Source organism: Vombatus ursinus, unplaced genomic scaffold, assembly GCF_900497805.2.
Source record: "Vombatus ursinus unplaced genomic scaffold, bare-nosed wombat genome assembly UNPS02000580.1, whole genome shotgun sequence".
Lineage (NCBI taxonomy): Eukaryota > Metazoa > Chordata > Mammalia > Diprotodontia > Vombatidae > Vombatus > Vombatus ursinus.
In genome coordinates this window covers 29797515-29824694 of record NW_020940358.1, presented here as the reverse complement: position 1 = coordinate 29824694, position 27180 = coordinate 29797515, and the positions used below count along the sequence as shown (strand labels likewise).

The window sequence follows — 27180 nt, the reverse complement described above, 5'->3', positions numbered from 1 at the left end:
AGGTAAAGTTGAAAGTTACATGTTGAATTTATTATATACTGTACTTTTCAAAAAAGTTGAAATCATATTGATTCATAGTTTCATGTATAATCCTCACCCTCTGTTCTATAATATATATGGAAATACTCATTTATTGTTTGTTAAATTCAGGATAAAAAACTTTTTTAAAAGTGTTGCACCCCTCTGGGGCTACTTTCCACTCATTTTGGTAGTAGGGACCCCTAACTGCAGGAAGTGACTGACTTCTCCCTTCAAGATTCTAAGAGTAACCCTGAAAGGCTGAAGGGTTCCTAGTACAGTTGCTCTTGAGTCCCCAACAATATGTTCCCCATTGATTATTAATTTGCCAGTCAGAGTTAATTAGCTTTTAATTCAAGATATATTAACTAGGGTGGCATAGTAAGAACAGATGGTATAAATGTGGTGTCGTCGGGGGCCCCCCCCCCCAGCATGGCACAATTACATATCCTACAAATACATGCATAGTGTAGGAAGAAAACGGGTACACACTCAGAGAGTACAGGAAACAAAGGAGTAACTCCCAATTCCTAGACGGATGGAAATCCTTTTCTCCTTTTTTGGCTTTCTCTTCAAAGCACGCCCAAAGCTTAGAAGACTTGTCTCTTGAAGTAGCTGCTAGCACGTCCTTCCTGGAAGCATCTTCTCTGATATACATAAGCCAAGATGCCTGTCTAAATCCCAGTACATTTCATCAACTCATTTCATCCAACAGATGAAATTCATTCCTTCTGGTTTACATGTTTGATTTACTGATTCATGTCTAGGAATTGTTCATACTTCATCTATACATCTGAATGACTTACTGGTTCTATAAGTCAAAAAGACTTCTGACCAGATCAAAGTATCAGGGATTGCGAGCAGTGAAAAATACCCCTCTTACCTAAATATATACAAAATAAGTATTTCTTCCAGGAAAGGAAGCATGGCTTAGTGGATAGAGAGCTGACTTTGCAGCCAGGAAGACCCGGGTTCAGGACCCACCTCAGACACAAGGGGGCTTTGTAACTCTGTGAAAGTCACCCAGACTCTTGGTGTTCTAGGAACTTTATAAATTTATAAGCTACCAAGAAGGTGCCAACTTGTGTGAGTGTAAAGAGTTCCCTATGCTAATGAAATAAAAAATCCACTACCTGTCTTTCTTCTAAGAAAGGCTGTACAGAAGGGGAGCTATGCCTTGAAAATAATTTCTGTAGGCAGAGATGGAGAGTCTGTTTGAAACATGGACTAATAACAATAGCTAGCATTTATATAGCACTAAGGTTTGCAAGGTGCTTTACAATATCTTATTTAACATCACAATCTTGGGAGGGAGGTGCTATTGTTATCCCCATTTTGCAGATAAGAAAACTGAGGTCGACTGAGGTTAACTTGTCCAAGGTCAGATAACTTAGTGGATTTGAACTCAGGTCATTCTGACCCCAGATTCAGCACTTTATCCACTCTACAAATGGATGAAGATGGGAGAGAAAAGTAAAAGGGAATGTAACAATTAGTAGATACACACTGCTGTGAAGGGTAATACTGAAATAGCCTGAAATGGAAACTGAGCCAGACCACTGAAAGTGTTAAATGCCAAGCTGAGAAGTTTGTATCTTCTTTTATAAACATTTTCAGTATGGGAGTGACATGGTTAGAATTGTAAATTTAAAAAATTTAGCAACTGTGTGAAAGATAGACTGGAGAACAGAGAAACTGAAGGCAGGGAGGCCAATTAGGAGCTCATTATGATTGAATGTGGGAAAGAACACAAACAAGAACAATTATGTAAATTACAAATTTAAATAACAAAACTCAGATCAAAGACAATAGACAAAGCTGGCAACTTCTATTTTATGTTGTCTTGCTAATCTACTTATGGGGAATTAAACTGTGTGTGTGGTTTTTTGGGGGGAGGGAATTTTGTGTCAAAACAAAATTTATAGATATTGTAAAAACGAAGTCATGAGGGTCTCAGGGGTTGTGGAAGTGTGAGTAGATGTAGGGGTGGAAGGAGGGGAGCAATACTGTAGAGTTAAAAGCAAAAGGGCTAGGGTCACCCAGGTGGTGCAGTGGATGGAGCACCCTGGAGTTAGGGGGACCTGAGTTCAAATCCGGACTCAAAAACATAACACTTACTTAGCTGTGTGACCTTGGGCAAGTCACTTAACCCCATTGCCTAGCCAAAAAATTAAAAACAAAAGGACTTAGCTACTGATTAAATGGGTGAGGGAGGGGGAAAAAAAATAAAAGATGTCATTTAACGTCTGAAAAAATGGTGGTACCATTACTCCAAACAGGAAAATTTGGAGGAAAGGCATACTTTGAGGAAAACCTTTGGACAAGTTGAATTTGAAAAACTGGTGAATCATGGCTGGAATAGCCCAGCAGCCAGCTGGTTCTGTGGATACTAATGCCAGACTGGTAAAGCAATGTGCTATAATAGAAAGAATTTTATCTAGATTCAGAAGTTATCAGGTTTTCAATTATAGCTCTATTACTTAGTAGCCTAAGACCCTGAACTACTCACTTCATGTCTTTAAGCAGTTTTCAAATCTGTAAAAGGGGTTTAATAATATTTGCAGCAGTGCCTGACACATAGTAAGCATTTAACAAATCCTTATAGCCTTGACTTGACCTAAGTCACAGTAAAGCTCTAAGAAAAGTGCTTTGTCGAACTTAAAAATGTTATGAAAAATGGGTGATCATATGACTTCGGAGTTATCTCTAGGATCAAATACAAACTCCTTTAAATGGCGTTTAAAGGCTTTCCCAATCTGGCTCTAGCCTACCTACCTTTCCACTCTTTCACTTGCTGCATGGGATGGTCCAGGCAAACTGGCCTTCTTGCTATTCCTCAACCAGGACATTGCATCTCCTGTCCTCTGTGCCTCTGCTGGAATGCGAGCCCACAGCTCAAACACCACCACCTTCCTTCTCAAGCCTCCCAAAGGCTGATACCTACCCCGCCCCACCGATTACCCTCAAAGAACGTACAAAATAGACACACGTGCTCCTGCACGTAAACTTCTCCGAGCAGTCCTTCCCCAGACGCACTGTCGGCGATAAATAAATGCTCAATGAGAGATCTGCAACAGGTGAGAACTGAAGAAAGGGAGAGGCAGCAGCAGGAGCAAGACTGGAGGAGCCCGAGAGGGAGACTGACAGGTCCGAGAGAGCGCGGCGGGGAGGCCTCCGCCCGGGCTCGCCGGTGACCTCAGACCCGGAAGTTTCGGCGGGGGGGAGGGGTCAAAAGGCCGAGTTAATAGTAAACATAGCAAGTAAGGCGGGGCGCTTCTTTAGAGGAGCCAGGCCCGAGCGAATACCTCGGGGCAAGGGGCAGCGACGACTCTGGGGGGTGGCTGTGGGAAGAAGGGGAAGGAGACTGAGGAGCGCTAGCGGGGCAAGGCGCCGGCGGACAGAGGGAGCCCGGGAAGAGAAGCGAGCGAGGAAGGAGGAAAAAGGGGCAAGAGAGACCGAGAGGGAGAGGGCGGCGAGGCCCGACAGGCCAGTCCCCGGATTCGCGCGGAGCCTCCCTGGCAGCCTTACTTCCCTAGTGCGATCCTGAAAGGAAAAGCCTGAATGGAAAGTGGAGCTTGACCGCCATTTCCCTCTCAAACTAGTCGAGGAGTAGAGGGGGGGAAAAAAAAGACCCCGAGAATGAGCGGGAAACCCACAACCGCCTCAATTAGCCTTAGCCATTGGACGGAATCTCAGTCTGTCTGGATAGCCCGCCTCCTTGCTCGCGGGCGCTGTCTTCATTGGCGGCCTTCCCACCAGTGTTAACGTCCATTGGCCCGTCCTCTTGTCCTTTCTGCTCCGGCGCTCAGAGGCAGGTGGAAAGTGGCTCCCATTCGCACCGCCCGCGTCCCGCGCACAAATCTGTTGGGTGTTGGGCCGGTAGGCCCCGCCCTCACGCGCCGTGTGCAAAAACAAACAGCCGTTAGCTAGGAGGCGAAGCGAGGCGGAGCCGTGTTAGAAAAGGACGCGCGATTGGGTGGCCGAGAGGGTTCAAACCAGCAAGGCGCGCGGGTATTGGCAGGGGTGAGCGCGCGGGGGGAGGCGGCTTATTGTCTGGGGCTCCGGTGGTGGCGGCGGTAGTTCCAGCGGCTGCAGCTAGGGATAGTGGCGGCGGCGGCGGATCGAGACTGCTGTCAGGGTTGGTGCCGAGCACTCGGGCTGGGGTGAAGCAGATCGGGCGCCGCGTCCTAGCGGAAGAAGCGACAACTACGCAGTGTCAGGAGCAGCGCCAAGACCATGGTGAGGGCCGGGCTGGGCCGAGCCGGGCCGGAGGCGGGAGCGAAGCCGATCGGGGCGGGGCGAGATCGAGTTGGCGCTTCCCCTCCCCCGGCGGAGGGCCGCGGCGCGCCGGGACGCAGGTGCCGGCGGCAGCCCGACGGGTCGTGTGGGTCGCCGAGGGAGCCCCTAGAGGGCGGACGGGGACAGCGGAGGGTTTGTCCTCGGCGCTCGCCGCGCCAGGCGGTCAGGGGACGCGCGCGTTACCTGTTGAGCCTGGAGTTTGCTGAGAGTCCTGCCCGCCTTCAGGGCTGCGCGCTGAGCCCCAGCAGCCCGGCCAGGCCGGACTCCCAACTTGGCCCAGGCCACGCCCCCTGAGGGGAGGGGGCTCCGGGAGCAGCCGCGGGCTAGAACTGGAGTGCTGGAGGGATGTGACTCGGCTGTTAAATACCGAGTTGTTTTGAGTCAGGGATGCACTTTGTTGTTTCCCTCGGTCCCTCGGTCCCAGAGGTCCCCTGCCAAGCATTTGAAAAAGGCGCAGACTTCTTGTAATTCACGCCTACCTTGTCGTCATGATAGACTCACGTAAGCAACATGCAGCCTTTTTCCAGCCAAATTCAGTCACTCTGTTTACATCCGTGATAAGATTAGTTTTGTTTTTAATGAAAAGTGAGGAAATGCAGGATGCGTGATTATGATCGAGATTTCAAACGGTTGGTTTTTTGCTTTTGTTTGTTTTTTGTTTTTAAGGAAACTTGGAGTTTGGACAAGGAGAGGACATAAATGCATTTCTTTGCTTTTTGCCCGAAATTGAGCGTTTGTTTTTGAGCTGGCAAATAACATCCTTTAAATGCCGGCTCCTCAAGCTAAATGAACAAAACCACATTAGGTCTGTCATCAGAAAGGTGCTTGTATGCATACTGGCCCAGTATGGTTGGAGCTTATTCAGTGTCATTAGAAGATTTTTCTTGCCAAGGTGGAGGAAGGTATTAAGGAGCTGGAAAAAGACACGTATGGAAATCATGTGGATTTTTAAGAAAGGAAGAAGTGAATCTTGACCGCCAAAAAAAAGTACCTAAATTGTTTTTGAGGGATCATCAAATGAATTCTAAAAGAATACTGCTTTAGAAAATGAGGCCTCACACTTTTGTGTTTTGATCGCTTAATTTTTCAAGAATCCTTTGTGGAGGAAAATGTTCTTTTCCTTCTCTTCCCTCCCCCCAAGACCAGAAGCCATGACTTTCTTTCAAAGCCAAGTTATTTTGCTCCATCGCTATACAAAAATTACCCATCTCTTGAGTCCAAAAGCCATATCTTGGCAAGCGGTGTGTGGTTTTATAGTTGTCGTTTCAGCTCTATTAAGAAGCTAGACAGAAAGACTCTAGGGTAAAGTAGTTATGGCTTTTCATTATTCATTATGTTAAGTAGGTACAACTTTATGTATTCATTACTGTTGAGAATAAGTTTTTAGAGCAATAATAATAATAATAAAATATGCTGAAGCTACTAGCAGAGTGTGAGACCCTGGACAAGTCCCTTTACTTCTCAATTACAAGTTGCAGAAAAATGCTGATCTGCATTGGCAGGTGAAATTCCCCATCAGGAGCTCTCTACACAGATGAAATCATAGGTTTAATATCCTCCCCATCCCCAAATTGTAGTAGTGTTCTTACTATTTGTATTTTAGAATCTTCTAACTTAGTTATTTTTCCATTTTGATCCTGGGTTGGAAAAGGAACTTCAATAATCATTTTGAGTACTAAAGGATCATTTTTTTAAATTATGTTTGAATTTATTTTAAACAAATACGAAATAAGAAAAGAAAAAAATTGCGATGTACACAGCACATAAGATAAGAGACGATTCAACATAAAGCTATGAATTTCCATTTCAAGAAAACCTATATAATAAATCTGAAGGATCATTTATTCTTCATGATGTTAGGGGACAGACTTATGTGAGAATTTTGGAATATAATAAAGACAATTGTGACTATACAAAATTGGACAGAATTGATAGGGGGGAAGTATTTATAGTAATCATATACTTTTAGTCCCAGAAAGTATTTTAGTCCAACTCCCTTGATGTTGGGTATTTATACTTTATATTGACATAGCACTTTACTTAGTTTTCACAGAGCTTTCATTGGTAGAAACCAAGGCTCAGTTTATATTAATCAGACATACTCAAGCTAGTTAGTAGTTGGAGTGATTATCTGGTCATTGTATAATTTTAGCTGATCTCTAGAGGTGCGGGGTATATGGTGGTAGTTTATCAATATCAAATACGTTAGTATTGCCAAATAATGAGGACTGTATTGAGTTGTCACTCTTGGTTTGGGCCATTTTGTTCCAATCTGTGCTGTTTTGGCTTCTGAAACTTAAGGGAAAGAGGAAAAGGAAAACTAATATTTACATCAGTTTACCTGTGCTTTCTTTGGGACACGATTGTAACAAATTAAAACATCTTGGATCCTGTTTTCATACTTAGGAGATCATATTCCATTCAGTTTAACATTTGCACTGTTTTGTGAAAAGGATCTTGTACCTACCTTAATGTTGGAATGGAAAGAAGCACAGTTATTGCAGAACTGATGTTCCATACTAATTGCTAAAGTCATAATTTTATATGCCCATGATAATATAAAACCTCTTATTAGTTTTTCCAAATTGTTTAGGTTGGAATTAATATTTCACTTAACTTAGCTTTTTTCAAAATTAGCATTTGAGTGATATATATTTCAGCTAAAATGAGTTGTGTATACACAAAAATGTGCTTATTTAGTTCTTAAGATGAAAAGTTCCTTGTACTGTTTTTGCAGCCATAGTAATCAACCTATATAAAAAGAGTGACCAAAATGAGATTATACTGAGATTTTTGTAGCTGTTTTGAAGTAAAAGTTTTGTATATGATATATTTTTTATGTAATTTTTATGCAACTTCTAACTTTAAAAAGTTTGTGTGATAAGGTGGTGATGATAACTTTTAAATGAAAAGCTAACTTTAAGCAAATTTAGTACTAAAGGAGTCCCTTTATGTTCTGGGGTAGTAAAATAAAAATCAGTATGTGAGAATTTTACTAGATCTGTGGCTCTCCAGAACTGATAACTCATTAATAGAATAAATCACTACAAAAACTTTATGAACAAACTTGCTTCCATACTTTTCTGGTACCAGAAAAAAATTAATGGACCTTTTAGAAACATCATACCTTGCCATCCTGTTGCAAACATAACAACATGGGTGGCAGCAATAGTTGTGGAGTCTCTGAAAACACAGGTAAGCACAGTTATCCAGGTACCCTGCTATACAACTTAAATTTGTATTAAATGGATATTTTATGGTACAAATTGGAAGGAGAATCAAGATCAGTGCCATGAGTTAGTAAATATAAATGCAAGTTTGTTTCATGATGTGTCTTGCATTCCTGTGCTTTGACAGTTTGAAGTTGATACAGTTTAAGTTGCTTATTTACTTTGTTGTTGTCACTCAAATAATTTTATTACCAAAACAATAGGGTGACTGCTTTTGATTAGAATAGTAAAATTGCATTTGTAAGGTAAGATAAAAAGTTTTTTCAGCTATAATAAAATAATGGTTTTGTGTCATGTAAGGAAGGGATGATGATGTTATCATGTTCATGATAGTGTATAGTCCGTGAGGTGACCTTAGTTACAGGGTATTCTAAAGTCTTAGTGAGGCTTTAAGCTATTAAAGCATAAAACCCTATTAAGACTTTGAGGATAGTATGTGTATATTACAACAAATGTTGCAATTTCATTTCATATACTGTATCACTTCAGTTTTAACAGTGGGATTTCTCCCTAATGGTACCCTACCTAGTTGAAATTTTAATTAAATGATGGCACAGGATTGGAGGGGTAGAGGGAAGGCAGCTGAGCTGTGGAGACAGGGAAGAAACATCATAGAAGCTTAAATCTACCTGAAAGCCAGCCAAGGTAATTCAATTTTGGCAAGAAAATATAAATTAATATTTGAGTTTTTAATTGCATCTGATCACAACCTCAACCTTCAGCTCCCAAATGGATATTTCTTTTGCTTATGTTAAGACTATAAACATTAATTTATATTAGTGTAGGCAATCAAGATAAGCCAGACACTGTTTTGACAGATTTCCCTTAAAGGTTGATAGAGAGACATTGAGTAACTTATATGAAATGAAAAATTCATGTATAAGTACAAAGAAAACAATAGAAGGAACATAGGGAATAACTGGTAAGTTTTATATTTGTGTGTTGTTCATTTTTGAAAGTATAAATAATTGTGTATATATTTAAGTTTATTGTTTAAATCCTTTTAAAAATGTCTTTTTTGTTTTGTTTTGTTTTTTGGTGAGGCAATTGGGGTTAAGTGACTTGCCCAGGATCACACAGCTAGTAAGTGTCAAATGTCTGAGGCTGTAAAAAAGTCTTTTGAAGAAAGCATCATAAAGTAGTTTCAATTTTTATCTTAAGATTTAAAGTTCTTGAATATCACATGTAACTAGTTACTTTAATATATTGTACCTTTTCTGATTTTGATTCTATTTTGATGATAGTTGTCTAAGGTAACACTTTAATAGAAATAGAGATGCTTTTAGCAAGGAACACACTTTTAGAATGTTTAATAATATTACTTATTTTGGTTTTTGTTTTAAGATTTTTTTAGTTCTACAAGTCAATGGGAAACATTTAAACAGTTTCTCTATGTAAATTCATAAGTTTAGTAAAACATTCAAGAAAGGATAGACCAATATTTTGAAACGGTTTTAAGATTTAATCTTATTTTTGTCAAATTTTAAATTTAATTGTTAACCTTTTGTTTTATCACCTTCATTTCCAAATGTCCTTCCCCCCACCCACTAAAATTATCCTTGTAACAAAGAATAAAAAATAAAGAATGGGCAGGGGAATAGAGGGTCAGCAAAAGTAATCAACATATCACATGAGTCTGTGGAATTTTCCATCCCCACCTTTGCAAGGAAGTAAGGGAAATAATTTGTAACCTTAATTTTAATGCAAGATAGTTGTAATGTCATATACAGTGGTATAATATACCATGTAAAGGGGATTGGGTGGGTCGGAGGGGAACGGGGACATTGTTTTAACAGCATCAAGTAAAACTATATATAAGAGTTTTCTGCTTTAAATAATTCAGAAACCATTCTTTCCAAGTAATCTTTACATTATTTTCACTTTTAGGCTGGAGGCAAAGCTGGAAAAGACAGTGGGAAGGCCAAGGCTAAGGCAGTGTCTCGCTCACAAAGAGCTGGACTACAGGTAATGTATGCAAAATTATTTTATTTTGGACCAAATTTTTTTTTTTTATTCATGAATGGTATAGTTATGAAACTTAATAAAGATGCATCTCTAATAAGTGCCTAGCAGACTTTTGGAAAGTCATAGTTGGAGATAATAGATTTGGGAAGATATTAGGATATGATGAATAAGAGCATTGGACTTAGGAAGGCCTGGATTCCATTCATACCTCAGTCACTGAGTCACTCAGTTATCACTCCATCAATGCAAGTAGCATTGTGATCCTGGGAAGTTACTGAACCTCAGCTTTTTCATCTCTAGATCATAAAAAAAAAGTACCTATCTCATACATAGGGTTGTTGTATATATAAATGTCAGCTAATATTACTACCATTATGAATTTAGAAGCAATAGTTGAAGGCATGGGAAACTGATGAGAGCATCTAAAAAAGCAGGACGACAAGCATGGTGCCTTAGAGAAACTCACTTTTAGGGGGAAGGAGAAAGAAGATTCAGGGAAGGATACTAAGAGAGTAGGTCAGAGAGGAAAGAGAAGAACCAGAGTGGTTAATGAAACCCAGGGAAGAGAATTTCAAGAGTGTGGTCCCATTTCTTTTTAAATCTTCCTTTCCTTAGTCTTTTTTGAAAAACAAAACAAATAAACAAAAAACTCTGTTTCTGAACTAAGGTAAAAGAGAAGTGATGCTTAGGCCAGGGACCAGAATATTGCAAAGCCCTTGCAAGGCCTGGTGACAGAGAAAACAAGGTCTAGAGCAGAGATGGGGGACCTGTGACCTTGAAGCCACATGTGGCCATCTAGGTCCTGAAGTGCGACACTTTGACTGAATCCAAACTTCACAGAACCCTAACCCTTCATTATACACTAGATCCCTTAATAAAAGGATTTGTTTTGTGAAGTTTGGACCAGTTGACAGACTAGAATTGACAAGTTATAGAGCATGGAAATCTTATTTTAAAGTATCTTTAAACTATAAATGCCCTGCATAACTTTCCAGACTGGTTCCTATTCCTATTTAACTATCATCTAAACCTAACCTTGACCATGTAGCCCAGTAGAGTTAGAGTATTTTGTTGGTTTTGGTTTGTTTATTTTCAGTTCCAAATTTCCTCTCTCTGGCCCCTCCCACACCCATTAAGAAGATAGGAAGTATAATACCAATTATACATATGAAGTCATGTAAAACTTTTCAATATCAGCCATGTTGGGAGAGGAGGAAAGGGAGAGGGCAAGAAAAAAAGGGGAAAAAAATATGCTTCAGTTTGCCCTCAAGACTTATCAGTTTGTGATGGAATACTATAAGAAATGTTGAGCATGATGTTCTCAAAAACCTGTAAAGATTTACATGAACTGATCCAAAGTGAGCAGAACCAGGAGAATATTGTACACAGGAACATCAATATTATACAATGGTTAACTGTGAATGACTTAGCTATTCTCAGTAAAACAATGATGCAAGACAGTTCTGAAGGACTTAGGATGAAAAATGCTGTCTACCTCCAGAGACAGAACTGATGGACTCTGGATGAAGATCTATGCAAATTTTTTTCCTTTTTTTTTTTCCCTGGCCTCTGTTTTCTTTTACAATGTGACTAACATAGAAATATGTTTTGCATGACTGCACATGTGTAACCTATATCAAATTGCTTGCCTTCTCAGTGCAGGGGGTTGGGGGGTGCAAGGGAGGAAAGAGAATTTGGAACTCAAAATTTTTTAAAATGAATGTTAAAAATTATTTGTATATGTAATTGGGGGGGGTTAAATATTAAATAATTTTTTTTATAAACAGTTATCACTTGTCTCCTTGAAGTTTGATAGCATTTTTCATCATGAGTCCTTTGAAACTGCCATGGATCACAGTAGCCAAGTCTTTCACAATTAATTATTATTATAATATTGCTCTTACTATGTCCAGTGTTCTCCTAGTTATGCTCACTTCACTTTGCATCAATTAAAAAAAAAAATCTAGGTTTTTCTGAAACCATTCTCTTCATAGTAGTGTTCCATCATAATCAAATACCACGACTTGTTCAGTCATTCACAAATTGATAAGCATCCCCTCAGTTTCCAAATTTTTGCCACCACAAAAAGAGCTGCTATAAATATGTTTGCACGTGTGAGTGCTTTTTCTTTTTTCTTTGATTTTTTTGGGGTACAGAACTATTGGTTTTGGTTTTACTGGTACAAAGGGTATATACACAGTTTTATAGCCTGTTCCAAATTGTTCTCCACAGTGGTTGGACCAGCTCACAGTTCCACCAGTAGTGTATTATTTATTTATTTATTGCTTTTTGTTGAGGCAATTGGGGTTAAGTGACTTGCCCAGAATCACACAGCTAGTAAGTGTCATGTATCTGAGGCCAAATTTGAACTCAGGTCCTTCTGACTCCAGGGCCAGTGCTCTATCCACTGCACGACCTAGCTGCCCCACCAGCAGTGTATTAGTGTCCCTGTTTTTTCCACATCCCCTCCAGCACTTGTCTTTCTTTTTTCCGTCATGTTAGCCAATCTGATAGGTGTGAGGTGGTATCTCAGAGTTGTTTTAATTTGCATTTCTCTAATTATTAGTGATTTAAAGTATTTTTAGATGACTTGACAGCTTTGATTTTCTCTTCAAAAACTGCCTGTTTACGTCCTTTTGATTTTCTATCAATTAGGGAATGGCTTTTTTTTGTAAATTTGGCTCAGTTCTCTATTTGAGAAATAAGGCCTTTATCAGAGAAACTTGCTATAAAGAATACTACTTCTAATTTTGACTGTATTAGTTACGTACAAAACTTATAAAATTTTAGGAAGTAAGAATCATCCATTTTACTTCCTGTGATCTTTTCTATTTCATTTGGTAACGAACTCTTACCTCATCCATAGATCTGACAGAAAATTTTTCCATGCTCTCCTAATTTGCTTATATCACCCTTTATGTTTAAGTCATATATATACCTGTTTTGAATTTATTGTGGTATCTACAGTGAGATGCTGGTCTATACCAAACTGCTTTTAAGTTTTCCCAGCAGTTTTTGTTGAATAGTGAGTTCTTAGCCCAGTTTTGTTTTGCTTTTTTAAAGGAAAAGAAGAATCTTTGAGTAGGATTGCATTTGGTATAGCTGTGAGTTGCCATCCTCTCCCTACTTCTTATTTCTTGATAAACTCTTCTTCCTCTGATGTAGGGGGAAAGACAGAATATGTTAAAAGCAATTCAGGCTAAAAGGAGAGAAATTGAGAGGCTTTGTATGTGATAACTCTGCTCAAAGAAACAATGCGGCAGAATGGGCAGTGCACTAGATTTGGGATTAGTACAGCTGAATTCAAATCCTGGCTTTGCCTCTTACTACCCATGTGACCTTGGACAAGTCACTTAACCTCCCTCTGCTTTGGTTTCTACATCTGTAAAATTTAGGAGTTTGGACTAGATGACCTCCAAGATCCCTTCCAGATCTAAATCACAGATGCTGTGGTATCTTCTAATATTAAATATATGTTCTCAATGAAATAGGTAGAAATAAATAGGATAGGAGGGCAGCTAGGTGGCGCAGAGGATAGAGCACCAACCCTGAAGTCAAGAGGACCTGAGTTCAAATCCAGCCTCAGACCAAACACTTGACGCTTACTAGCTGTGTGACCCTGGGCAAGTCACTTAACCCCAATTGCCTAAAAAAAAAAAAAAAGAAAGAAATAGGACAGGAAAAGCTTGGAAATGGTTACTGTAGAGTATGTGTTAGGGAATCAGCAAGAGATGACAAGGTTGTTGAGTGGTGTTGAATGTCCTGTTGATAGCATGAATTTGTTCATGCATGTATGAAAGTCAGTCAACAGAGGGGCAGCTAAGTGGTGCAGTGGATAGAGCACGGCCCTGGAGTCAAGTGGACCTGAGTTCAAATCCGGCCTCAGACATTTGAAACTTACTAGCTGTGTGACCCCAGGTAAGTCATGTAACCCTGATTGCATCACCAAAAAAAAAAAAAGCCAAAAAAAAAAAGTTAGGCAACAAATATTTATTGAACGCACTCTGTTTGTCAAGCACTGTCCCAAGTGCTAGGGATATAAAGAAAGACAAAAACAGCCTTTGCCCTAAAGGAGCTTACTATAAAAGATACATATAGAGTAAGTAGAAGGTACCCTTGAGGAGAAGACTTTTGTATTGAAAGGATCTAGAAAGGTGCAGAAGGTGTCATTTACTCTGAGTCTTGAAGGAAGCTAGGGGCTCTAAGAGGCAGAAATTTGGAAGGGGGCAGCATTGTAAGCATGGGGGACAGCCAATTTAATGGCAGAGAGAAGGGAGATGGGCTGTCTTGAGTGAGGAATAACAAGTTATAGACTTTGTGGGAGTAAAGTTTAAGACTGGAAAAGTAGGGAGGCTAAGTTGTGATAAACTTTAAAGGTTAAAAGATTTCATAGATGATCTTGGAGAAAATAAGCCGCTAGAGTATGTTGAGTAAAGGGTGGGTTTTCATGATCAGACTAATCATTTAGGGAAATCACTTCTGGCAACTGAGTGGAGGATGGATTGGATCAGGGAAAGACTTGAGACCAGGAGACACAATTAGAAGGCACTGCAATAGAGGAGAAGTGAAAAAGGCCTGAACTCGAATAGTGGCTGTGAGAGAAGGGAGATTGGATATTTGGATCACACGGAGGGGTAGAAGATGGCACCAAGCCTCCAATCCTGAGTAACTGGGAGGATGGTGGTAACCCTGGCAGAAAGAGGGGAGACTTTGGGCAAAAGATAATGAGTTCTGTTTTGGAGATGTTAAATTTGAGGTGCCTGTAGGATATCTAATTCAAGGTATCCACTGGGCAGTTGGTGATTTGGGGCTAGAGTTCAGGGGAGCTGAATGTTTCAATCTCAGAATCCTCTACATAGAAATGATCATTGTACCCATGGAAGCTGATGAGATTTATTTCAATTTAACAAGTATTTATTGAGCACCTAATAATATACAGGTGCTAAAGATACCAAGACTAAAATGAAACTAGGCCTTGCCCTCAGAGGTCTTATAGCCTACCAGGGAAAACAGCATTGTTTGAGAGATAAATAAATAAGAGTAATTGGAAGAGAGGGAGGAAGAGGAGCAACAACTGAAGTGGTCAAGAAAGGCCTTGGTAGAAGGGGTTATTTATTTAATGATTAAAACTTTAATCATTAAATTATAGTAATACTTGCTCCTTAGAGCTTTATACTACTTGTTAGAGAAATATGGAGCTCTCTACCATATGACTTTTTTTCTTTTCCATTTTTTTTCCTATTCTCAGGAAGAAAAAGGTAAAACTTGTTCTCTTCTTGCCAGGAATTCAGTCTCTAGTCTAAACCTTAGGAATTATGGTTCCAGGAATAATTAATTGCTGAAAAGATTAATCTGAAATAGTTAACTTTTTATAGCTGAACTAAGTTTTCTCTTTTCATATTTTATTCCAATCATTGTTCTAACAGTTTATTCTAAATAAAATATTCAGTGCTTCATAATTGAGATTATTTCTATTTCAGTTCCCAGTGGGACGTATCCATAGACACTTGAAGACTCGTACCACAAGTCACGGACGAGTGGGTGCTACTGCTGCAGTATATAGTGCTGCAATTCTGGAGTATCTCACTGCTGAGGTTTGTGAAGGTTTTCTCTAATATTACTAGTCAGTTAATAAACATTTTTTAGGTACTATATACTCATTTCTAGTACATCCATAGTCTCTAAACATGTTATTAATTGGGCATTGGCAACATAGAGCATATCTGCAAAATAAAGCACACATACAAGCTGATTTTCTCATCCTCCAATCAGCAGAATGCTACCCACCACCCCATTTCCCATGTGTACCCACTTGCAAACGCATCCCTCAGAATCCTCTTGCTAGAGTGTTGCTTGCTGCTGCTGTTTGTCCTTCATTCTCTTGAAGAGGACCATGGTATCAGGGAGGTGATGCCATGGCATGCAGGTGAATTGGAATTAAGTGAGGAGGGTTGTGCAGAGCCACCAGCCTCACTTTCTTCTCTGGTTCCAGTGGCAAGATATAGATCAGAATGACTGGAGATGGCCCTGTATGTAGCTTTTTAAGCTAAGGTATTTCCCAGGTCTCAGTTTGACTGAGGCATTGCTGTTCAGTAATTAAGGCTAGGTAAGAAATGAGGCAGAGAATGGCCTGTTTTGCCTACTTTAAAAAAATAAAATAAAATCTGGGAAGGAAAGACCCTTTGGGTTTTGGCCAAAACAGAAACAATTGCTGTTTACATTCACTCTGAGCCAGTCAGGGCCCAAACAATAACCAAATGGGGTTTGGCCTGGCACCTGTTGTTGGCCAGTCAATGAGAGCCAGAGTGATTTGGGTTTAAGGCCTGGGCCTTAAGAAAAAAAATCTATCCCATAAACCCCAAGATATATTGCAGGTTTCAGTGATCAAAATTTACCTTCCTTTGGGCAGAACACTGGCAACCCCCCAACTCACAGGTTTGTTTGTTTGTAAGTCATTTGTTAGGATGTCATGGGATTCCAGATTACCCTACCAGATAGCTAATAACAGCAACAACTACTAACCTGTATATAACACTTAGTAGGTGCCAGGCATGGTGCTAAAATATCTGTTTGGTTCACAGTTTAATGGTGGTGCTGTACATTTGTGATGGGGGAAAACAGTATTAAAATTATTTTGAAATTAAATGTGAGGAATTATGTTTTATCTCAAACTGGTGCTTGAAGAAAAGCAGATTTAATTATTTTACAGGTCAAATTCTGGGTACCTTCAATCTGCTGGAACATGACTATGCACACTGAAGTGATCAAAGAAAAGGGGGTGCTCCTTGAGTTGATGAAATAGCTGTCAAAAAACTCATACACTTCCTAGTACTGTTTCTGAGTCTGGTTATTTAGGACTTTTGGTGGCTGGATTCTAGAAAAATGAGAGCTTGTTGTATAGCATTTGAGACAACTATATTTGTGTAACCTTATAAGTTTCATAAATAGGGCACCACAAGCCATATTTTAAGATATTCAAAGATTCATCCCTAGATTATTTTAAAGATTACAGATCACTGTAATCAGTATAAGGATATATGTGTGTCTGTATGTTTGTGTATAGTTTGATTTAGCTTATTAATGCCTTTTAGTAATTTCTCTTAAGTGTAGCCATATTGTTGGATAATAAATATTTTTCATAGCTCAGATGTAAATGTTATCTTTAAAAAGTATTCACTGCACTTTTTACTTCACGAATTTATTTTGGCGAGCTTCTTTCCCACAAAATATATTTTGCAAATATATTAGAAAGTTAGTTTGTTTATTTTGAAAAACTCTTTAGCATAGTATGTAAGGGCTGGACTTGGATCCAGGAAGAACTTGAATTCAAATGTGGTCTCTGATGCTTGCTCTCTGTATAACAATGGGTAAATGAATCATTTAACTGTACTGACCCTTAGTTTTGTCTTCTATAAAAAAAGCTATACCTATAGTATCCACCTCACAGTGTTGTGGGATTTAAATGAGGTAAATTTCTTAAGTGCTGTATAAATAATAACTATTACTGAAGCTTATTTAGGCAGATGTGTATATGTGCCTAGAAAATCCAAAAAGTCATCTCACCCCATTAAAATTCACTCAACACACATTTATTAAGCACCGCTATGTGCCAGGCACTATGCTAAGTGCATGATAAATAAATTCAGTAAATCATGTAAAATGAACCCACAGAAATACTTTATAGTCACATTTACAGAAGAGGTTTTAGAAAGAGATGCCATTTGTAAAAATGATTTTAAAAGATTATATATTTTAATATTAACCTAATAATAAATACATAATACACAAAGTAAACTATAAAACTTCAATAGCGGAAACAAAAGAAGGCCTGAATAAGTGGAGAGTGATTTCTTTTGTGGTTGAGAACATTAAACAGTAAAAATGACATTATTCCCCGGGTTAATTTATGGATCTACTACAGCACCAGTTAGAATAATAGAACCATGGAACAGTATAGAAATATAACTCATATAACTCTTGAAGCTACATAAAATTTGCCTTTGCTTTAAATTTTTTATACTTTAAAGTAACTTCCTCACAACAACCCTGTGAGGTCCAAGTATTACAAAGTATTATACCTATTTTATAGAAGAGAAAATGGCTCAAGAGAGTTTAAGTGACTTGCCTAGGTTCACATAGACCTGGAATTGAACTCAGGTCCATCATTGAAGACTCAGGTTCATCATCTATGCAACATGATAAGAATTAGAGGGATTCCAGAAATAGATTCATATACATAGAACATCTTAGTATATAATAAAGCTGATTAAATTAGAGAAATGAATCATTTGAATTGTATTTTTGTGTTTTGCTTTTTGAAATTGCTTATGGATTTTTCCATATGTAAATTTGTCAGCTATAGGCCACTTGCCAGCTCTAATGCTCAAAACGGAGAAGCACAGGTTTCTCCATCTCTGCACTGCATTAACCTTCTGGGCACCCCAGGCTTTGTCAGTAGGCCAGTGGCAAAGGGAGGGAGAGAAGCATAGAAGGGATTACATCTTGCTGGGGAGGACAAACAAAAACCTTTTTATGTTTGCCATAAGCATTGGGGAAAAGGCTTAAAACCAGTAAATAGGCAAATCCTTTCTTGTCCATGTGAAAGTAGTGTTATTGGGCTGCTTGCCTCAAATGATCATAGAGAAGAAATTATTAATTACTATAATAAATTCCAAGTGCAATTATTCTACATGTATGTGGAAGACTTTTTTCAACATTCATTTTTATAAGATTTTGAGTTCTAAATTTTTCCCGCTCCCTCCACTCTTCACTCCCTAAGGCAGCATGCAATCTGATATAGGCTATAAATGTATGATTATATTAAATGTATTTTGGAGTGGATTTTTGTCTATTGAAGCTCAGCAAAAGAAGTAAGGATAAGTTTTATTATGTGGAAAGTAATTGAATTAAAAGCAAAAATGTCTAAAAGCAGAATGGGGGAAATATATTTCTGATAAGCATGACTTAGAAAAGCATGATTTCTACAATTTAAGATGAACTATTATAATTGTAATTCCAATAATAAGTCTCTAATGATCAAAAGCTGTGAACAGGCAATTCATAAAAGCAAATAATAAGTAAACATTTTGAAAAATGTTTGTGGTACCCAGTAAATTGTCCCCAAAAAAAGATATGTAAATTTCTGAGAGTCAGCTTCATATAATGGTTAGAGTGCTATCTTCAGAGTTAGGAAGACCTGAGTTCAAGACCTGCCTTGGATACATACTGAGTATGTGACACTAGGAAGGTGTCCTAACTTCTTAATGCCCCTGGCAGCTCTCGAAGAGAAGATTTGAAGAGCCCATGTTCATTGGTGGAGGGAGCTTAACTCACTTGGAGGTCCCTATACCAATGAAATCATAAGTCCAGGTCTTTCTTTCCCCAACCTCTCCTCCTCCCAAATGAAAACATGACAGCCTGTGATTCAGATAGCTATGGAGAAAGAGGTACATTTACATTGTAGTGATAGGTTAAAAAAAAAAAAGTGGCACAGTCTTTTCAAAAAGCAATTAATAATATGAAGTAAGATCTGTGAAAACTCACTCTTTGAGTAGTCAGTCTCACTATTGGAAATATGGTCCAAGGAAATAATTGAAAAGGAAAAAAGACCTATTTGTACAGACATATTTATAGTTACTCTATTTATAATCATCAAAAACTGGAAACAACCCAAATGCCTGAAAGCTTGGAGATAGCAAAACTGGTATGTCAAAGCTGTGGAATATTTTATGATGATAAATAACAAAATATATAAACACTCTGGAATGCAAAGTGGAAAGATTAGAATCAGGAGTATTACATATACACTAACTAACTTTATTTAGTTAGATTATTTATTTAAACAGATTATTATTTAATCTGATTATTTAAACATTAAGATTGGATGGATTTAAGTTGTATAAAATTTAAGTTGGTTATATAAAATTATCTTAATTTTTATTTTTAAAAAGACTTTTTTTCAAATATAGGCTATCAGTGAAAAGATTTCTATCGTATTGCCTTATCTGACTAATCTTTGCCCCTTCCTATTGCTATTTATTCATAGATTGGAAAAGAAATAGTCTTGCCCTTTCAATTGGAATGGACTCAAATAAAGGACAGAAAAAATATATCTTTTCGACACGTGTGAGAAAAAAGCTGATTAAAAACTAGATTATCTCCCATAAGAAATTCAGATGTTTGTGACTTTATTTAAACCTTTATTTGTGAACACAATTTTTTTCTTTAAACAGTTTAGGTAGCCCTGATACTTTGTAGTTGGTATTATACTTGCAGAGACTGTATACTCAACTCTTCAGCTATTAAAGATTGACTCTAGATCCAGATATTGACAAGTATTGCCAAGAACTGTTCAAATCCAGCCTCAGACACTTACTAGCTGTGTGACCCTGGGCAAGTCACTTAACCTCCATTTGCCTCAGTTTCCTCATTTGTAAAATGACAGTAATAATAGCACCCACCTCCCAAGGTTGTTGTGAGGATCAAATGAGATAATAATTGTAAAGCGCTTACCACAGTACCTGGTACATAATAAGCACTACATAAATGTTAGCTATTATTATTAAAGTAAATCAACTTCACATATATAGTTTTAGATCTTTTAGAAAACTGTTATGTGAATACATTGTCTCAAATACTGTATTCAGTTTTGAAGTCTTTAGCTTCTCTATATGCCTAGCAATATTCTGTCTTCTCTAGGGGTAAGTAAAAGAAAGCTATGATAAGACCTCATTCCTACTCTCAAGTAGCTTACAATTCCTTAGGGGTGGGGGTAGTTGTTTCCTTTTGTTGTTCCATTATCAGGCAATGTATCATTGGTTACCAGAAAATTATAATAGGAGTTTAGATTCAGAGTTAGGAGGGGTTTCAGGGCCTACCTAGTCCACCTTTCCTTTTACAGGTAAGCAAACTGAGTGGGGGGGGGTTAAGATGAGGGGAAGCAAGTGCCTTCTCAAGGTCACTTGTATATGTAGTGTCAGAGGGGGCAGGTGATCTGAACTTGTCCCTAGACTTCATTGTATCATGACCCTAATATAATACATTTTGGCCAGCATATCAGACCTTAGAAACTATGGGATTTAGACCCCCTTGAAGTTTGAGAAGGATTTGGGTAGATAAAGAACACATTTTAGAGGAGTTGGATGAGTGCATATAGGTCTGTATGTGATTGAAATGAGAAGTTCAATAGGAAATAATTACTGGACCTGGAATTTCAGTGGTCTAGGGAACTTGTGGATGAGGAAACTACTTTTACTTATGAAAGTTGGAGATTTGTAGGCACTGGAAGAATCCATGAGAACCATGAGAGGGCTATTGTGATGATCGATATGTGAAGATATGTGAAGTGCTAGCTTTCGGTTTGGGTTGAGGTAGCAATAAGAAATGGACAGAAAAGGGTAAATCCAAGAGATATTTTAACAGAAAAGTCAGCTAGACTGTGTGAGATACTTGACATAGGCAATGATAGGAAGGAACCAAAAATGATTTTAAAGGTTTTAAGCTGTCATCACTGAGGGAATTAAGAATTGGGCAAATTAAGGAGTTTGTGGGGCTGTAAATTATGATCTCTATTCTTTGATTTAACACACCTTAAAACTCTTTATATAGGTTCTCTCACATACATACAAATATGTTTTTAAATGTGGAACACTTCACAAATTTATGTCAACCTTTCCTAGGAGCCATACTAATCTTCTCTATTGTTTCAATTTTAGTATATGTACTGCCAAAGCAAGCACCGAAAATACATTTAAACAAGCATATATATACATATATATACATATACATATATATAATTTCTTAAAAATTAATTTATTCTTATCTGTCCTGATACTGAGTTACTCTGGAAGATGCTATTAAGCTTCAAAGAGATGCTTAGTTCAGTTCAGTGGATTTATGCTGACAGATGTAGTGCTTGTTTAATATCATGTAGATAAAGAGTCAACCTTATTGTCTCCTTGCTAGTGCACAGTTAAGTCTCTTATCTCTTGAAATTTAGAGATTCAAGTGAATAGAGGATTGTTTGGAATAGAGTAGATCTGGTCAAGTGAATAGAGTGAGATAGGCTAGTGCACAAATTCCCCATTTGGAAAGAGAGAAACCATTCTATGTTCAGGGAGCCAACCCAGATTCTACCCAAGCAGTATCTCTCATTCAGTTACAGAATTTTCTTTAGTCCAAGTCCCATTGCACAGGTGGGGCTCTCCTTCCCTTTCTCTGTTTCCTGTCAATGTAGTACAACCAAGGAGCTCACACAATTACATAATTTATTGGTTTTTTGCTTTTTAAAGAAGAGCATAATTAAATCCCACCACAAAGACCTCTTCAGTTGAATGTAACTTCTCTTGGCAAATCATACATTTATAATATTGCCTGTGGAAAACACTGCTTCCAGTAATTTTTCACCTAAAGCCCTGTTTTATTGAAGGCACTGACAGTTAATCTGGGATGATGGTGACGGTATCAGGGATTCCAGAGGTCTGCAGGAAGTTTTATATGAAGATAACAGACATTCATTTAAAATGCAGATAGGGCAAGGAAAAAGTACATCATCTGATTGTCAACTTGAAACATAAGAATTTCAGAAGATTCAAAACACATTTATTTAGCACTAAAATTAATTGTTCTATGTTAGAGCAGAAGACTTTGGCAACCTCAATAAATAAAAAGAAATCATTGATATATAACTTAAAGAGCCTAATTTGGTTAACCAAAATTATTACAAACCAATTGGGGAAAATAGCCAGAGACTTCTAATTAAAGGTGATGTTTTTGACATGACTGTTTTAATGCAAATTATCTATATACCAAGAATTTTTAATATAGGGAACGCCAATCTTCAGGATGGATCTCGGCTTGTATAAGACAAATAGATACAACCTAGGGAATTGCCTGAAATACAGAAAGATTGTGACTTGTCTAGGTCACACATCTAGGAAATAAATATCAGGAGTGGGGCTTGAACCCAAGATTTTCTGATTAAATTTCAATGTTCAATCCACTACTCCTGTTTGCCTGTTGTTAAGTAGTTTTTCAGTTGTGTCCAACCCCATTTGGGATTTTCTTGACAAAGATACTGGAGCGCTTTGCCATGTCCTTCTCCAGCTCATTTTACAGATGAGGAAACCAAAGAAACATGGTTAAGTGACTTGCCCAGGGTCACACAGCTAGTAAGTGTCTGAGGCCAGATTTGAACTCAGGAAGATGAGTCTTCCTGACCAGCCCAGCACTTGATCCACTGTGCCACCTAGCTGCCTCAACTTGCCTCAATGATGCAAATACGGATACTAAAAAAATTTAGTTTGTTCATTTGTACTGAGTAAAAATAAACTGAATAAGTAAGGAAATGAATATGGGCATTCATTTTAAAACATTGATCTTTAAGGTTGTGGAGTTAAAGGGGCAGTAGGTTTTTTTTTTTTCCTTTTATTTTCCTTGAACATGCACTTCTTAGTTTTGCTAGAATTAATTACCTAAAGACTTAGGTGTTCTTTTTTTGTTTTGTTATTTTTGTTTTTTTTTAAAACAACTAAGCATAGTATGATAGAAAAAGTGATGAAGGAACCTGAGGACCTGAGTTCAGATTCTGGTTCTACTACTACTTTGATGACTTCTTTGGGTCTCAGTTTCTTCATCTGTAAAATGAGAGAATTGGACTAGATGGCCTCTAAGGGCTGGCCTTTTCAGCTCTAAATCTATTATTCTGTGTTTTTCAAAGAATCAGATGAAATAATATATGTGAAAGAACTTTTGAAAGCATAAAGCCCTATACAAAAAATAAGAGAAAGCAAAATTTATTTCCTTAATATATTTATGATTTTGTATTGTTATGTCCAAATACTGTCATGATATTTTTCCTAATATTTGTGTAAGTTGGCTTGTATGAATTGTTATAGCTGGCTTGTATGAATTGTTATAGCTGAAACTCTTCAATTTTCCTTAAATTATTTCATGAACACTTTTTATAGGTGCTGGAACTGGCAGGAAATGCCTCTAAGGATCTCAAAGTAAAACGTATCACTCCTCGTCACTTACAGCTTGCAATCCGTGGTGATGAAGAGTTGGACTCCCTTATCAAGGCTACCATTGCTGGTGGTGGTATGTAGAACCTTTTTAAGTAGAGGAAGTTTTGGGACATGTATACATAAATATATGTATATATGACTGGCCATTAATCTAGTTGCATTTGAGTGACTGGTTGGAAACTCTAAGCAGCCCATTATTACTGCTGCTATTATTTTATTATTATTATTATTATTATTACTTCCAGAATTGGAAGTAATTTCATCTACATGGGGATTTTCTAATAGAAGCTCCCTTTACCAATACCAATGAACAACTTAAAGTCTTTGTTTCCTGGGGCACTCAGAGGTTAAGTGATTTTCCTGTGCTACATAACAATTTGTCAGGGGCAGACCTTGGACTTAATAAGTCTTGCTGACTTCAAGCCCTGCCATTTATCTGCTATGCCATGCTGTTCCTCACAGCCTGTTATGCCAAGCTTCTAACTAGGCATTGTTAAGTCATTTTCCTTAAGTGTGGTTATGACTATGAGATCCCCTTCTATCTACTCCAGTTGCTTTCTGTTCTCTCCAGGATAAAATATAAATCCTTCTGTTGAACTTTTAAAATCCTTCACAACCTAGTCCCACATCTTTGCAGCCTCTTGTTCAGTGCAGCCAAATTGGTCTTCTCACTGTTCTTCTCACAAACCCAACACTCCTCTCCCCTGAAATTTCTCATCTCTGTACTTTGGTTCTGGATATGCCTTATACCTGGAATTCGTTTCCTCTTTATTTCCACCTTATATACAGTCTCTCTTCCTTTAAGACAGTTCATAAGCACCATCTATTGCATAAAACCATTTATGATCCCTTCTAACTGCTAATGTCCTATCTCCCAAACTACTTTCTACTTAACTACTTTATACGTAATTGTACTTTTTCACATTTATGCTATATGTTTATATATAAGTACTTGTCTCCCCCATTAAAATGTAAGCTTGTGAATAGAGATTATATTCTCTATATCTAGCATATAGTAGGTGCTTTAATAAATACTTCATAATCTTGGACTTTGGAACAAACCACACACAGCTACGCCTCACTAGTAGATCCCAATGCCAACAATGAGTTAGCTATTCGGCACACTTGCTGGAGAGTGTCTTCAGTTACCTGTTTAGTATTATGGTAACTTGGGGTCTAAAAAGAGGAGGATTTAGTGGTTATATGAGGACAGTGATGAGTGCATGAATGATGAATGAATATGAGGTGGTACATATACCACTCCCAAAATTCCCAGTCTTGTCTTCTTGTTCTAAGCATTGATAGGCTCTGCCCTGCCTTGATGGTGGTTAAAATTCTACTGTCTGATGGTGTTATTCAAGTAACACAAGATGAAAAAGTGGAGCAAACCACTTGTCTTAACATTCATGCCACATGACACATTGAATACACCATTTACAGAAACAGAGCTTGCATCCATCTACAGAATTGTGATGGTCCATATGGATTAGAGGCAAAAATATCCTCAAAACTATAGACCTAGCATCACCATGTATACAAACTATTTAAGACTTGCAGGTGGTAGAGAATATTCACATATTTGATGCAGCTGTTAAGAATGCCAAAAACTTTACTGGGAAAAACTTGGGAGTGTACATTGGAACAATAAGATACCCAAAAGCAATGAATCTAGTTCCACTGAGGTCACTAAACAGTGACTAACTTCCAGAATAATAAACATAGTCTATCCTTCAGTACAAAGGAGCAGAAAAGGCACCAACTTCCTCTTGTCAGCATGGAGAATTGCCCAAAAGTTATCAAGGTTCCCCTAACTCTGATTCTTTAGGTTTATACTTTGTGTGTACAATTTTTCATAAAAATAAATGTAACTTTGCTTCCATAAGTAAACATTCCTCTCTTTAACCTTGCCTTGTGGCTATATAATGATTTTTGTCAAATTGCCAATTAATCAAGTAGCAGTGTGACATAGTATATATAGGGCTAGCCTGTGAGTCAGAAGTCCTGGGTTCAGGTCTCAACTCTGAAACACACTAGACTACCACTTGACTCTGGGACAAGTCATTTAAGCTGTCAATGTCCCAGGCATTTATTTATCTAAGACTAAAAGTTACAGAATAATTGTTGCTCCTCATTGGTAAAGGAAGTTCCCTACACAGATGAAATCACAGGTCTGAACAACAACAAAAACTTTAAAAGCCCTAATCTTCAAAAGTGTGTTAGTAATATTAACTTACACAAACTATTTGTGTTTTTTTAAATAAATTTTTATTAATGTCTTTTGTATATTGCCTAAATTTCTTCTTGTATTTCTCCTCTCCCCTCTTTCAGAGAGTCATTCTGTATAACCAAGAATAAAGCTAAGGAATTTTTGAATGTTTTCACTTTTATAAAATATTTAAATGAAAAAGGTATAGAATGACAACTCCAGAATAGAAAAAATAAAGTGACTAATAGTTTCTGTAATGTAACCACTTATCACTGAATTATAGAATAAAATTTATAAATGCTAGAGAAGTCTTACCAATAATCTTGTTTTTCCTTTCAATTTAGGTGTGATTCCTCACATCCACAAATCTCTGATTGGAAAGAAGGGACAGCAGAAAACTGCATAGAGTGTTGTTTTAACCAACCCTCTTCCTCCCTGTCATTGTACTGTAACTGGGACAGAAGAAATAATGGGGATATGTGGAATTTTTTAAAATAGTTAAATGGAAAAGCATAGACAATTGACTGTAGACATGATAAAACATTTGTATGTTCTTTAGATTCCAAGTTTGACAAAGTATCTTGTCATGTGGCAGCAATTTGTGTGTTGATTGGCTAGGTTTCTTCCCATGTGTTTTATACAAAAATGGACTGATAAAACCATTTTTTACAAAATTGTCTCAACTGTTCTGTTCATACTATGTTGACTTTGGTTGATTATTCAGTGGGGACTTTTTTGGCTTATTTTTAACAGAATCTCAAATGGACTCCCCAACCTAAGATGGAAATTGTTTATCTTAATAATTAAGAACATTAGGGCAATGGATATGGAGATATCCTCTGGCTTGTAGGAAAGCTGTTTGAAGCTTAGTTTGTCAGATGCTCTTATTACAGCTTCACTGAATTTTGAATGAAGATAGGGATTTAGACATAATTAGGCAATAATAGTAGTCATAAAATCTCAGAGCTGAAAGATTTTAAGGGTATCTGATCCATTCTCCGTATTTTACAGATGAGAACATTGAGCTTCCTAGACTTTAAATGAGGTCATCCATTTGATCACTGGCAGAACAGGGCCTAGATTTAGGTAGGCCTTGGCCTCACGTGAAACTAACACATCAGCCTCTCTAAGCAACTTGAAATGGTAATAATAATAATAGTGCCTAATTCATATGGTTGTTTTGAGGCTCAAAATAGTTGTAAAATTCTTTGTAAACCCTAAAACACTGTTGAAGTGTCAGCTATTACCTAATGCACAATCTTTCTGTCCTCATTTACTACATCATAACATGCTCGTTGTACCTTTATTTCTTCAAAATTCTATCAGATATTCCTGCAGCAATCCCTGTATACATAAAGGGGATAGATTATATAGGCAGCCTGTTTGTATGTCAGGGACTAGGAAATGAGAATTCTTTACTCAAACTATACTTAACTTT

General features: G+C 37.7%; 1 protein-coding gene and 1 non-coding gene across 2 annotated transcripts; one reads left to right on the top strand and one right to left on the bottom strand.

Moving 5' to 3' along the window:
- The first annotated feature begins 4065 nt into the window (after positions 1-4065).
- LOC114035712 (histone H2A.V) lies at positions 4066-26419 on the top strand. The gene is made up of 5 exons (XM_027852042.1): positions 4066-4257; positions 9435-9512; positions 14993-15106; positions 23480-23609; positions 26087-26419. The coding sequence occupies exons 1-5, from the start codon at positions 4255-4257 to the stop codon at positions 26146-26148; spliced, it is 387 nt and encodes a 128-aa protein (XP_027707843.1). The 5' UTR covers positions 4066-4254; the 3' UTR covers positions 26149-26419.
- On the bottom strand, positions 21148-21250 carry LOC114036764. Its single transcript, XR_003568368.1, has one exon. It is a non-coding gene; the product is annotated as a U6 spliceosomal RNA (small nuclear RNA).
- Positions 26420-27180: the final 761 nt, after the last annotated feature.